This window comes from Zychaea mexicana (genome assembly GCF_025766255.1).
Source record: "Zychaea mexicana strain RSA 1403 chromosome Unknown BDB00scaffold_9, whole genome shotgun sequence".
Classification (NCBI taxonomy): domain Eukaryota; kingdom Fungi; phylum Mucoromycota; class Mucoromycetes; order Mucorales; family Lichtheimiaceae; genus Zychaea; species Zychaea mexicana.
In genome coordinates, this window is record NW_026516672.1 from 464953 (window position 1) to 477455 (window position 12503).

Below are 12503 nucleotides of genomic sequence, written 5' to 3' on the forward strand. Positions count from 1 at the left end.
GTGATCGGATATTCACTTCACCTTCTTGGTTCCTTGAAATTGAGCGTGCCCTTGTCTCCAGTTACGAGTTCTACTATACTACTGAACGACTACTATTACAATTCCAGCTTGACACATTTCTTTTTTCTTCCACGGCATTCAAACTCGGATAAAGGCAAACCCTCCAATTTGCAACCCTTTCTTACTGCACAATTCTGATTCGACTTGCTATTGTTTCGGCCGATCTCTCAGCAACCAGTTTTTCTTTGGTGGGAGGCCACAACAACGTTTTTGAAAGCATATAGCCAAGACCAAGAAAACGGTCTTGAACGAGAGAGAGCATAGAAAAGAACGGTTCCTTTTTTTTTTTTTTACCAAACCTCGTTGTCTTTCTTTTTCAAACAAGCTACTCTTTTTATTATTTCCAATACTACTACTACTACTGCTCTATTGCTATTACTGTTGTCATACCACTTCCCTTTAGTGCCATAATCCTCTTTCTCCCGATTGTTGCTCTTCTTCGTCTACCGAACAACCATTGCTACTTCCTTCTCCTCCTCCTTTCTCTTTATTCCTGCTTCTTCATATTTTCATGTCACAAACGCAGATTGTCCAACCTCAATCCGGCGAACCACTGTCAAAGACGTCTGCCCAAACTACAACCACTGCATCGACCCATCTCACACAAGTGGCTCCTCAGGATTCCGCAAAGACCACTCCCTCCAGAAACAAAGGTAATGCGACAAGAGTTACTTGGAATTTTACTGGAGATGATTTACTTTTTCTTTTCTTTTCAAATAACGTTGTTGTTTCTCATATTTTGATTTCTTATTGAATATTTCAGCTAAACATGTCGATCCACATTATGTGAAATCCCCTCTTCCTGGCAGCGGTACCCCGCCAAACGGTAATAGTCGACCTGCGTCGAGAACAGGCTCGTTAAAGGGCCTGAAAGGCAACGGATTTCTGTCGCTGTTACTGTGTTGCACATTTGGCGCCGGTTCGTTTCTCGATAACAGCGACAAATCGGCTGTATTTTCTCGGCACCGGAAAAAGAATGCAAACAATAATCGGCATAGTCGTGCCAGCACCGCTACCGCAAGTACGTCCGGCGAAAAGGCAGCAGCAGCAGTGTCAGTAGCGGCAGCAGCAGTAGCGGCACCAACATCAACAACGTCCGCCACAAAGTCACCAACATTACCAAAGATCGTTACAAGTCCTACAGACCTTGCCAACGTTGATCCTTCCAGAGCTTCCGCGGATCATCAAGACAGTCCCGACACTGGGTTCACATCAGCCACGCCACGCTCAATACCTCCCCAATCGCCAGAGGTATGTTTTTTTATTACACTCGTGGATGCTGTCGTATGTGTCTTGATTATGTGTCATGATTTTTTTATGTGTGTGCTATGACAAATATAGGGCCAGATCATGTGGCTGCTGCCACCTCTGGCTACGGAGCACACAGGGCGAAAGTGCCTGGTATTGGATCTGGACGAGACGCTCGTCCACAGTTCATTCAAGGTATGTGTAATGTAGATATGAGTGCAGGAAAAAAGGGAATTGATCATTGAAACGTTCGTGTTTGTTTTCTGCTTTAGATTATACCAAATCCAGATTTTATCGTGCCTGTGGAGATTGACAATCAGTATCACAATGTGTACGTGCTCAAGAGACCTGGTGTCGACGAGTTCATGCGGAAAATGGGTGAGGTCTATGAAATCGTTGTGTTCACTGCAAGCTTATCAAAGGTAAACTAAGTGATGGAAGATCTTTTTTTAAACAACCACTCCCCTTTTCAGACACCTAACCCCCAAATGAGATACTTCCCCTCCTCTGTTGTCTCAATTACTAACCGGTGGTGATGATCATAATGATGATCGCCTTTTCTCTCAGTATGCGGATCCTGTTTTGGACATGCTGGACATACACAAGGTCGTAACACATCGACTTTTCCGTGAATCTTGTTTCAACCACAAAGGAACCTATGTCAAGGTAAGAGTCTATTATTAACAGCCAAAGGGAAAGAGAGAGGGGTATTTGCTAATGGTGTATTGGATGCTTAGGACTTATCACAGCTCGGACGCGACCTGTCACAAACACTCATTCTGGACAATTCGCCGGCGAGCTACATATTCCATACAGCAAACGCAGTCCCGGTGTCGACGTGGTTCAGCGATCCGCATGATACGGAGTTGACAGACCTGGTTGCATTTCTGGAGGATCTGACTGTGGTGGACGACGTAACACTTGTACTTGACAGCACAATCGATCCTGGCTTGCCTACCTGATAGCTTTCACCGTCTTTCCCACCCTGTTCGTTGCTCTTCTCTCTATATATAATTACACACTTTATATATATCACCTCGTCGTTGTTACTGACTGCTGCTCTTCCACCCCCTCTCTGTCTCTGTCTCTGTCTCTTCCTTCCACAACCCAGCCCTTTCCTTTCTTCTTTTTCCAACCGCTCGTTTTAACGCAATCGCTCACTTAACTTTATCTCCTTTTTCCTTTCCCCCCCTCTTTCCAACCCCCTCCAAAATCATACTTAGCACTCGTTCTTTTATTTTGCATACTTGGTCTCGTAAAACCACACGCACACAATTTCGCCTTTTCTCTCAAACCCCTTTTTATTTCCAATAAGGCGCCGGAAAACCAAATCTGTTCTTCTTTTCACACACACGCACACACAAACATCATCCGTATCGTAGTATCCCACCATTTTGTTACTATCTAACTCCTCGTAATCTTCAACCCCCCTTCAATCCTCTTCAAATTCTTTCTGTACTACATCTGGTCACATCCATCAGTGTTGTTTTCTCTTTTTCTTTTCTTTTATAACCGGCAACTTATATGTTCGAGCTTGTTCCGCAGAGTGTATCCTTCTATCCCCATTTTACTTACTTTTCTACTTTTTTTGGATCATTTCTTCCCTCTTTATTATACCTTTTTTTTCTTTAAAAAAAGCTTGCTACGCATGTTTGAGAATCGTAAAAACAACAGCAACGTTCAGTACTTTTTTTAACAGTTGATTGGCGCTGGCAGTCCAAACAGTAGAGTAGTAGTTATTGACGTATACCGGGGCAACAAGAGCCTGCATGTGTAGTCAACATCACATGCTCACTGAGAATTACAAGATTGATTTGTTAGTTACATACGTAGTAGTTTCCTTGTTCCACAATTACAAAATCAAATCAGCTGTCACAAGTAAAACGAGTGTCTCAATAACGTGCAGTTTCGTGGTATCTGACCGATCGTATCATGGCAACAATAGTCATAGCAACAAGTGATCTCCATGGCAACCGCCATGGTAGATCATGTATGATTTTGAATGCTGCTGAATCATCTCTGATCTCGCTTATTTCCAGGTCAGTTTATCTATTTCAAACAGAGCAACCGAGAGACAACTTATGGAAAGGTTTAATCTCTTAAAAAAGATGTGTCAACATATCGGTTTTTTTTGTACCACTGTCGATTGTTCCCACCATCCACACCGTTCAACTTGGATTACAAAATGGTCCCTGGACGTCCACCTGCATGTGTGTGGGCCAACTTATCATCGGAACCACCCTTTTCCGCAGGTACGGGATAGTGTGTGAATTCTGCGCTATAAGGTTTCTCTCTGAAATCAAGGCTTGACCATGAGGAGCTCTTAAAATCTCCGCTTGAAGCGAGTAATATTTCTATGTGGGGAAGATTATATAAGAGTCGTTCCTTTTCCACCTCTTTATTTTTCGTACCTTACATTTTCCTCCCATCCTCCCAACTCTTTTTGTTTAATACCTATCCGATTGTTACATTATGAAAACCGTTTCACCCGCTGAAGTTGCCAAGCACAAGTCCAAGAGCGACGTCTGGGTCATTATTCACGGCAAAGTATACGATTTGACCAAGTTCCTTCCCGAGCATCCTGGTGGTCAAAAGATCATCATGAAGTACGCTGGTCGTGACGCTACCAGTGCTTTTGAGCCCATCCATCCTCCAGACATTATTGACCGCTTCTTGTCGCCCGAAGTGTGTATGGGTCAAGTCGATGCTGCCGCTCTGGATGCTGTCGAAAAGGTTGAAACCGAAGAGGAAAAGAAGTTACGCATTGCTCGTGAGAACAAGCCCAAGTTGGCTGAAATGTACAACTCTTTTGACTTTGAATGTAAGTTTGCTTTTGTCGTGAATATCATTGAGCACGCATAAATGAGCAAAAAATTTTAATCTGACGGTAAATGTATAAAATTGTAGCCGTTGCAAAGAACGTCCTTAAGCCTGACGCCTGGGCATACTACAGCAGTGGCTCAGACGACGAAATCTCGATGCGTGAGAACCACAACGCTTTCCACCGCATCTGGCTCCGTCCCCGTGTCATGGTCGATGTCGCCAAAATCAACATGAGCACGCAAATGTTGGGCACAAAGGTATCGATGCCGCTGTATATCACCGCCACCGCATTGGGCAAGCTCGGTCATCCTGATGGTGAAAAGGTCTTGACGCGTGCTGCTGGCAAGCGCGATGTGATTCAAATGATCCCCACCTTGGCTTCGTGCTCTTTTGACGAAATTATCGATGCCCGCACCGACAGTCAGACCCAATGGTTGCAGCTTTATGTCAACTCGGACCGCGCAGTGACCAAGAAGTTTGTCGAGCATGCTGAAAATAGAGGCATTAAGGGCCTGTTCATTACTGCCGATGCTCCGCAACTCGGTAAGTTCTTGTGACTTTAATGGGTCCAGGGCGGAGAATTTCTAAGATTTATTGTTCCGGGTCTGATCTCTGCTGGGAAAAAAAATTACATCGTAGGTCGTCGCGAGAAAGATATGCGTCAAAAGTATTCGCAAGAAGCTCCGGATGAAATGGATAACGAGACTGTCAACCGTGATGAAGGTGCCGCTAGAGCTATCAGCTCTTTCATTGACCCCTCGTTGAACTGGAAGGACGTCGCCTGGTTCAAGTCGATCACCAAGATGCCCATCATCATTAAGGGTGTCCAGGTAAGATATTTTCGATTTACAGAGATGGTTGTTTGTCGATTCTAATGATAATCTATGCATTGCGTACCAGACTCCTGAAGATGCCGTGATGGCGTGGCGCAACGGCTGTGCCGGTGTTGTTCTTTCCAACCACGGTGGTCGCCAGCTCGACTTTGCCCCATCCTCCATTGAAATCTTGCCCGAAGTTATCGATGCTTTGAAGCGTGAAGGATGTGATCCCAAGAAGGACTTTGATGTGTACATTGATGGTGGTATTCGACGTGGCAGTGACATTTTCAAGGCCATTGCATTGGGTGCTAAGGGTTGCGGCATCGGAAGACCATTCCTATTTGCCATGTCTGGCTATGGAGACCAGGGCGTTGAGCGTCTTTTGGAGCTGTATCAGGTATGTTTATTCTACTAAAGCGAAGAAAACGTCAAAGTTACTCACGGCAATCTCTCTGCTTACAGAACGAATTGGAAATGTGCATGCGATTGATGGGCGCCCCCACTATTGCGGATATCACTCCCGAAATGGTCGACATCCGCAACTTGAAGGACCACTTTGTATCCAACCCTACCGATTATCTTGCCAAGCATGCCTACGAGAAGATGCATCCCCGCGGCAACTTGTCCAAGCTGTAAATGATAAATTTTTTTAGATTCCCGTATATCTCTAATATGTGTACATTAGCCCATCTTTTGTTTGGGTGCCAAATATAAAAATATTTTTTACCATCTCAACAGAGCAAGCTAGCAGTATCTTCTCAACTACAGCGACATGTATGCAGCAGTAAAAAAAATTGTTGCGATGAAATTTCATTGGACAGGTGTCGCAGGTCTACAGAAAATCAGTCTTCGACATGCAAAACTTGATGTGTTTCGGCAGGCTCGGCGTCAATTTCTGCCAAAACGAACATCCTAGTAAAAAAAGAGCTCTTGCTTGAGAAAATAGAATGTTTGAGCCACATAATCAGTTTTGATCGTTCCATCGTTTATCACCTAACGATACTGCTTTGATAGCTACTATGCAAGCAAGCAGGTTCAGTAGCAAGAAGAAGCGGCTTCGATAAGGCTAAACCGAGTAGATCGAATATTCGTGTTGATCTGTAGCTCCAATTATTCTTGCACAACATATCTTTTACTCGCTGGTTTTTTAAGAGTGCGCGCAAAAGTGTGGTGGTTTCCAGGAACGGTGGCGAGCCACCGGATTACTTTTTTTCTTTTTTTCAATCGCCGCGCTGCTGACTGTTACAGCAAGTGGGGCACACTCTGTACTTCCACTCATTCTCTTTCTTTTCAACTTGCTTAAAACTCGAACGTAGTAATACTCCACCTTCTCCACTCTTTTTTCTTTCTCGCTTGTCTCCCCATTTTTTTGAACCCCCCCTTTTATTCTCTCTCTTCACACCTGCAAATGACGGCACTAAATGGAGATGTTCCTTCCGTACCTGTATCAACGTCGTCAGCAACAACCGTTTCCATGACAGCCAATAGTGCAATAGACTCTCCGAACCCTTCACCAACGACGACAGCTATTAGCAATACCACCACTACCAACACTACTACTGCTGCTGCCATGTCGAATGTTGTACCTCCTGCAGCATTGACTTCCAGTGCAGAAGAACGAAAGCACCCGACAACAGCACTCCTTGACTCTGGCCCTGTGCAAGCTTATGCAAAGCTGGAAGGGGAAGATTTCTGCTACTACATTCGCACACTTCAAGTGACACTAGGTCGAAAAGTCACGAAACCAGACAATGTCGACATTGCACTTGGCACCATGAAATCCGTGTCACGCCACCACGCAAGGCTCTTTTACAATTTCACCACACAACGGTTTGAGTTTATGGTGTTTGGCAAAAACGGTGCCTTTGTGAACGAACAGTTTATTGAAAAGGGCGTAACTGTGGCTCTAGAAAATCGGTACAAAAGGCCCTTATTATATCACAGGCGAGTACACTGAAAAAAATTCTTGATTGCTGATAATTTTTTCCCCACACTTTTTTTTTACAATAGAACAAAAATCCAAATCGGCGATGTTTCCTTTGTGTTTTTGCTACCACGGATGGATCCGGAAGAGGCTTCTTCAAGAAATGAACCAACGGCTTGTGTGTGTAAACCACATCAGCTTCAACGGCCAGCTTCTCGATCGACACAGGAACGAGAGTCAACACATGATACTGCTGAATCCTCGGCTCAAGAAGGACTAGACGCAAATGAAGTGTTTGATGAAGATACAAAGCCACCATACTCGTACGCCACTTTGATTGCCCAGGCGATCAACTCGACAGAAGACAAGCGAATGACACTAAGTGGCATTTACTTGCATATCCATGAACGATATCCGTACTTTAAGATGGAAAATACTGGCTGGCAGGTACTTGAGGAATACTAGAGGAGTGGGCTTATTTTGGAGAGGTCAATTGTTTCTCACGCTGATTAATGTTTACAGAATTCGATCCGTCACAATTTATCACTTAATAAAGCGTTCGTCCGAGTGCCTCGACGAGGAACCGAGCATGGGAAGGGATCCTACTGGACAATCGACCCGGAAGCAGAGAGCCAGTTTCCGAATGGGATTTACAAACCAAGTAAGCGGCTCATATCAAGGAGCGCTACCAACTGCTGCTCTGCAAACGAGAATTCAGATGCAGCACGAAAACGTCCACGGAAAGATGATCCGGAAGAGGATACCTCAAAACGGGATGAAGTCCAAAGCGCAGCAGCATCCGCAGCACCGCTGTCGACAATACCAGCAGCATCGGCAGCAGTTGATTCCACTGTCACCGCTGACGTTTCTGTACCATCTCAACAGCCACAACCAACACCGCAACAGCAATTACCTGTTACCACAACAGCAGCTGAAAACCCTCATAACAGGACACCTACCACATCGCCGAACACGCCTTCACCTAGTAATGAATCTTCAACCACCACTGCTGCTACACCGACTACTGTAACATCAACAAACACGGATTCGACGCCACAACAACAACAACAACAACAACAACAACAACAACAACAGCAACAACAACAACAACAACAACAGCAACAGCAACAGCAGCAGCAGCAACAACAGAACGTTGCACAAATTCAAGCACAGCTTCAAAACACCATCCGCCAACATCTTCTTGATCCCGTTAAATATCCTCTTCCTCCCAACATTGCACAACTGCTACCCCAAGCTATTGCACAATTGCCGCCACATCTTGCAAGCCAGCTAACTGCCACTTTACAAGCAGCACTGCGTGCTCACAGCAATAATACACAACCTTCATCTTTATCATCTATATCAGCATCAACAGCATCACAGTCATCATCTAAACCAGCAGAACAACAACAGCAAGCGTCGTCATCATTATCATCATCCTCAGAGGCTACCCCTGATACAACCACTACCTTTGTAAACAAAGATACTCCAGCAGCAGTATCGTCATCGACGACAACGCCAAGCGTTCCCGTCAAGACTGAAAGTACAACTGTCAACCCATCCGCTAACATTTCCTCAACAAGTCCTTCATCTTCTTCGCAACCTCAAGCATCCAATACAACAACTCCTATTGCCACCACCACCACTACTACTACTACTGCCACTGAAAATAATGCCACTACTATTACTTCCTCTATTACTGCTACTACTTCATCAGATGCTACCAATGCATCGTAACCTGCCAATTTCTCCTTATTCTTCACCCCACTCTGACTCAAAATTGTTACCATCTTTGTGTGCTTTTACGCCATAGAAATAAAAAAAAAAGATCCATTGGTTTGAAATTGGACCACATATTCAGATTGAGCTATGTCAAAAAAAAATTGACGCCATACTACTGTACCGTGCAAAAATGGATGAGTGGTGAGATGAAAGATTTCCTGCTATATTGTCATTTCAAGCATGAGATGGACGGTAATATTTTCATATTGAAAACAATAACGTCAATAGAGAAACTGGAGGTTTAGTGAATATGTGAAATTATGCTAAATTTAGCCCGGTGTACTGCTGAATTTACGCTACAACCATTTTCGTCTGACTGTTGTTACTGCCAGCACTATCTTTTGAAGTGTAGCGGGCAACTGCCAAGGAAAGCTCGGTTGCCTTTTGTAAAAGTAATATTAAGCGATCAGTCAGGAGGCCATCGTAACAATTTGGCAGTACTATAGAAAGCCTTGTTCTCTTCTTTTTACCAGTTTAATTGCTTCTGCATCATCATGATAGTATCTGCTTTCAAGAATCCTTTGGCTGTTTTACAAAAGATCAAAAGTAATTATACATACACATCTAACTTGGATTGGGTTTTGGTAGCGTACTTTTCCAAAAATCTTTTCTGTAGGTACATTTAATTATTGCCACATTTAGTGAGAATGAGAAACGGACAGCTACACTACAAAAGGCTAATTGATGCGAATGAATGAAAAGTTGCGTGTATCAGTAGCAGTAATGTTGAGAGACAGTAGCATGAGAGATTGGTGGCAAGACCCAACAAGTTGGATTATGTAACTTCCCTAATGAGCTTATGTACTGGGCCTTTTATACTGCAAAGAAATCAAGGCAAACATCATTTAGTTTGGGTTGGCGATCTGGTTCGTGTATATGTGAATATGGGGATGGTCTGTTTGCTTTGCGATACGGTTTTTTATTTTGCCACCAGCAATTTGCAATCATTGTTGGTATAGTCGTGAAGGTAAACCAGCTGTATTGTTTTTGAGAGCACACATGCGAATGCACAGCCTACGGTTTTCTCGACGCCTCAAGCACAAAAAGGCTCATTTGCAACTACATAACTGCTCCAGAGAAAGCACCAACAAGTACCAAGCGCAATGGCAGTAGGAAGATGTAAAAAAAAAGATCGCGTTTATTACAATCGTCACTCGATCTGCCCAATAGTTACAATTACATTATTTAAGAAAGTACAATAAGAAACCAAGTCTATTTGATGTTGCCTGACAAGTCGACCGACTTTTATGAATCCTTCGTTCCTCAAGGGAGGTTGCCCTCCCTTGTTCCCCGCAAGCCTCAGTTCCCGGCAGAACCTACACCTCTCCCTTTCTTGTCCACAAGCCTCAGTTCCCGACGGAACCTACTCCTCCACAGTGCCTACAAATAAAGAAACATCAAAAAGGTCTGCCAACGGCGGGAATATACGTACCTCGACTTTTATGAATCCTCCGTTCCCAAGGGAGGTTGCCCTCCCTTGTTTTCCGCAAGCCTCAGTTCCCGTCGGAACCTACTCCTCCACAGTTCCTACAAATAAAAGAAATATGATAGCACAAAGGTCTGTCAGCGGCGAACATATACGTACCTCCACAAGGGAGGTTGCCCTCCCTTGTTTTCCGCAAGCCTCAGTTCCCGTCGGAACCTACTCCTCCCTTTCTTGTCCGCAAGCCTCAGTTCCCGACAGAACCTACTCCTCCACAGTTCCTACAAATAAAAGAAATATGATAGCACAAAGGTCTGTCAGCGGCGAACATATACGTACCTCCACAAGGGAGGTTGCCCTCCCTTGTTTTCCGCAAGCCTCAGTTCCCGTCGGAACCTACTCCTCCCTTTCTTGTCCGCAAGCCTCAGTTCCCGACAGAACCTACTCCTCCACAGTTCCTACAATTAAAAGAAATAGCACAAAGGTCTGTCAGCGGCGAACATATACGTACCTCTTTGCACACACTCTCGCTTTCAGTTTTTGAGGAAGATAAAAAACCAAGATGAAACTAAGAATTTTGCAACTGTACAAAAGATGAGCAAGAGCCAGTCGTGCACGACTAGCTCCCTTCAACTATGTACACCCACAGGGCCCCTAAATGCACAAAGATGAATAAGAGCCAGTCGTGCACGACTAGCTCCCTTCAACTAAGTACACCCACAGGGCCCCTCGTCCTAGATAAAAAAAAAAAAGAAAGGTAAAAAGTGATAATGAAAGAAACACTGCAAATGCACAAAGATGAATATGAAGACTAAAGAAAAGAATAAAGGGCAAAACGCGCAGTCGATTCTTTTTTTTTTATGAGCCCGATAAACAAAATGACGGAGCTTAGAAATTTTGTTGTCACTACTGCCCTAAGGAGCCAGTGAACTGCAGCAATGTGAAGAAGTGCCTTGATGATAATTATCGTTGTAGTCTGACGACTGTCATGCTATGATAGTGTCTTTTTCTTATGGTGCGTATATGTTTGTTTCACTATGCGGCTCCGCTTGCCGTGCTCCGCTCTGATCCGATCATTGTCGGCGATGGGTCTGTGCGCTTTAATGGAACAAAGAACCGGCGATATAAAAAGAGTATCAAACCTGGGGATCATGATGATTTTTATATGTGAAGCGTACCCAGCAATACTATTGATACTCGATATCACCTTCTTTTTTTAGCTGACGATCAAGAAACGGCCGCTGCCAATTTCATCAGCGCAATTCATAACGGTTTGACAATCTCTTTTATGAAACGTGGGGATCGTGATGATTTTTATAAGTGAAGCTTACCACCTATTCAAGAAGATGCTTGGACTTTGGAGGACCATGCTGCCATGTCCAGTGACGATAACCCTGTCGCCACTACTAAAGGAGAAAACAACAACAATTATTATACCTCGCCAACAATGCAGCAACAGCATCATCCATAACGTGTCCATCGCAATAACACGAGCCAAATTTAATTTTATACGTAGACAAAGTTTTTCAATGCACTGGTCTTTTGATTTTGTAGCAATATTTTTATCGTGTAGAAGCAGGCCCTTCTTTTTTATTATATTTTGGCATACGTCACCGGTTTACATGAATATATATATATATATATATTCTTGTGATGCTTCTCGCCGATCAATGCAAATTGCAGTCATAAGTTTTGTATTTGTAAAAAAGGTAGACACAATTTCGAACCTGATATTAACGCAATATGTACAATATTAGGGATTGCATCTGTTGGAAGTCCCCTCTTCCATAGTTGCTGATGAGGACTTTGAACGCGCGTTTAATAAGTGGGATCTTGTAATACATAGCCTAGTGAGTCATAATATCGACGTTTTTTTTCAGAGCGTGATGCCCCTCCGTCTTTGCAGCTGCTTCGAGTGCCTGCACTAACTTGCGACCAAACGCCGTTGCACCGAGCTTGTGATAGACTTACTTGGTAATCGACTGAGTGTGTCCACACTACTATCATCTTTGGATCAAACTACTGTTAACGTATATATCCGATCGGGTTTCCCTTATCATCATCCCCTACATTTGATACTTTCGCTAGTGTTGATATCAAAAGTAGCGTCAAGCAAATCAAGAATTTTAAAGTGGCTTCGTTAGATTGCATGAAGAATCTCAGTAGTATAGCTCCATGTAATGTATTTATGTACTCGAGGCTTGGACGCTCACAAAAAAATTATATGGACGTCAACGCATTTCTGGATGTCTTTTAGAATACTGGCTTGCCGGATACGGATATTGGTGTAGTTTGATATAGTAGTACCGCCAGCGATCATAGAAAGACAAAAGAAGGGAAGGGGGTAAACTGAAATGGCTTTTACTTGAAATGTAATAGATAAAAGTTAAGCACAACATTATTATTTTGACTCATCATTAGCAGC

General features: G+C 43.7%; 4 protein-coding genes across 4 annotated transcripts; all 4 read left to right on the forward strand.

Moving 5' to 3' along the window:
* Positions 1-1410: 1410 nt before the first annotated feature.
* BDB00DRAFT_881684 (NLI interacting factor) lies at positions 1411-2270 on the forward strand (the record flags this gene model as incomplete). Its single annotated transcript, XM_053128098.1, has 4 exons — positions 1411-1503; positions 1581-1730; positions 1876-1974; positions 2046-2270. The coding sequence occupies 4 exons, from the start codon at positions 1411-1413 to the stop codon at positions 2268-2270; spliced, it is 567 nt and encodes a 188-aa protein (XP_052983747.1).
* A 1510-nt stretch (positions 2271-3780) lies between these two features.
* BDB00DRAFT_868520 (FMN-dependent dehydrogenase-domain-containing protein) lies at positions 3781-5585 on the forward strand (the record flags this gene model as incomplete). Its single annotated transcript, XM_053126481.1, has 5 exons — positions 3781-4129; positions 4216-4674; positions 4771-4961; positions 5032-5346; positions 5412-5585. The coding sequence occupies 5 exons, from the start codon at positions 3781-3783 to the stop codon at positions 5583-5585; spliced, it is 1488 nt and encodes a 495-aa protein (XP_052983748.1).
* Positions 5586-6178: 593 nt separating this feature from the next.
* BDB00DRAFT_625425 (fork head domain-containing protein) lies at positions 6179-8954 on the forward strand. The gene is made up of 3 exons (XM_053118073.1): positions 6179-6866; positions 6960-7320; positions 7396-8954. The coding sequence occupies exons 1-3, from the start codon at positions 6358-6360 to the stop codon at positions 8608-8610; spliced, it is 2085 nt and encodes a 694-aa protein (XP_052983749.1). The 5' UTR covers positions 6179-6357; the 3' UTR covers positions 8611-8954.
* An 859-nt stretch (positions 8955-9813) lies between these two features.
* BDB00DRAFT_625894 (uncharacterized protein) lies at positions 9814-11098 on the forward strand. Its single transcript, XM_053118074.1, has 2 exons — positions 9814-10121; positions 10254-11098. Exons 1-2 carry the CDS (start codon positions 9903-9905, stop codon positions 10620-10622), a joined length of 588 nt encoding a protein of 195 aa, XP_052983750.1. The 5' UTR covers positions 9814-9902; the 3' UTR covers positions 10623-11098.
* Positions 11099-12503: the final 1405 nt, after the last annotated feature.

Bases quoted from the DNA above. Each gene is read 5' to 3' on its own strand.
- BDB00DRAFT_625425 (XM_053118073.1), top strand. From the start codon at position 6,358: ATGACGGCACTAAATGGAGATGTTCCTTCCGTACCTGTATCAACGTCG. The intron at 6,867-6,959 runs GTACAAAAGGCC...TTTTTACAATAG, and splicing joins ACTGTGGCTCTAGAAAATCG to AACAAAAATCCAAATCGGCG. The intron at 7,321-7,395 runs GTACTTGAGGAA...TAATGTTTACAG, and splicing joins TGGAAAATACTGGCTGGCAG to AATTCGATCCGTCACAATTT.
- BDB00DRAFT_625894 (XM_053118074.1), top strand. From the start codon at position 9,903: ATGAATCCTTCGTTCCTCAAGGGAGGTTGCCCTCCCTTGTTCCCCGCA. The intron at 10,122-10,253 runs GTTGCCCTCCCT...TCCACAAGGGAG, and splicing joins ATCCTCCGTTCCCAAGGGAG to GTTGCCCTCCCTTGTTTTCC.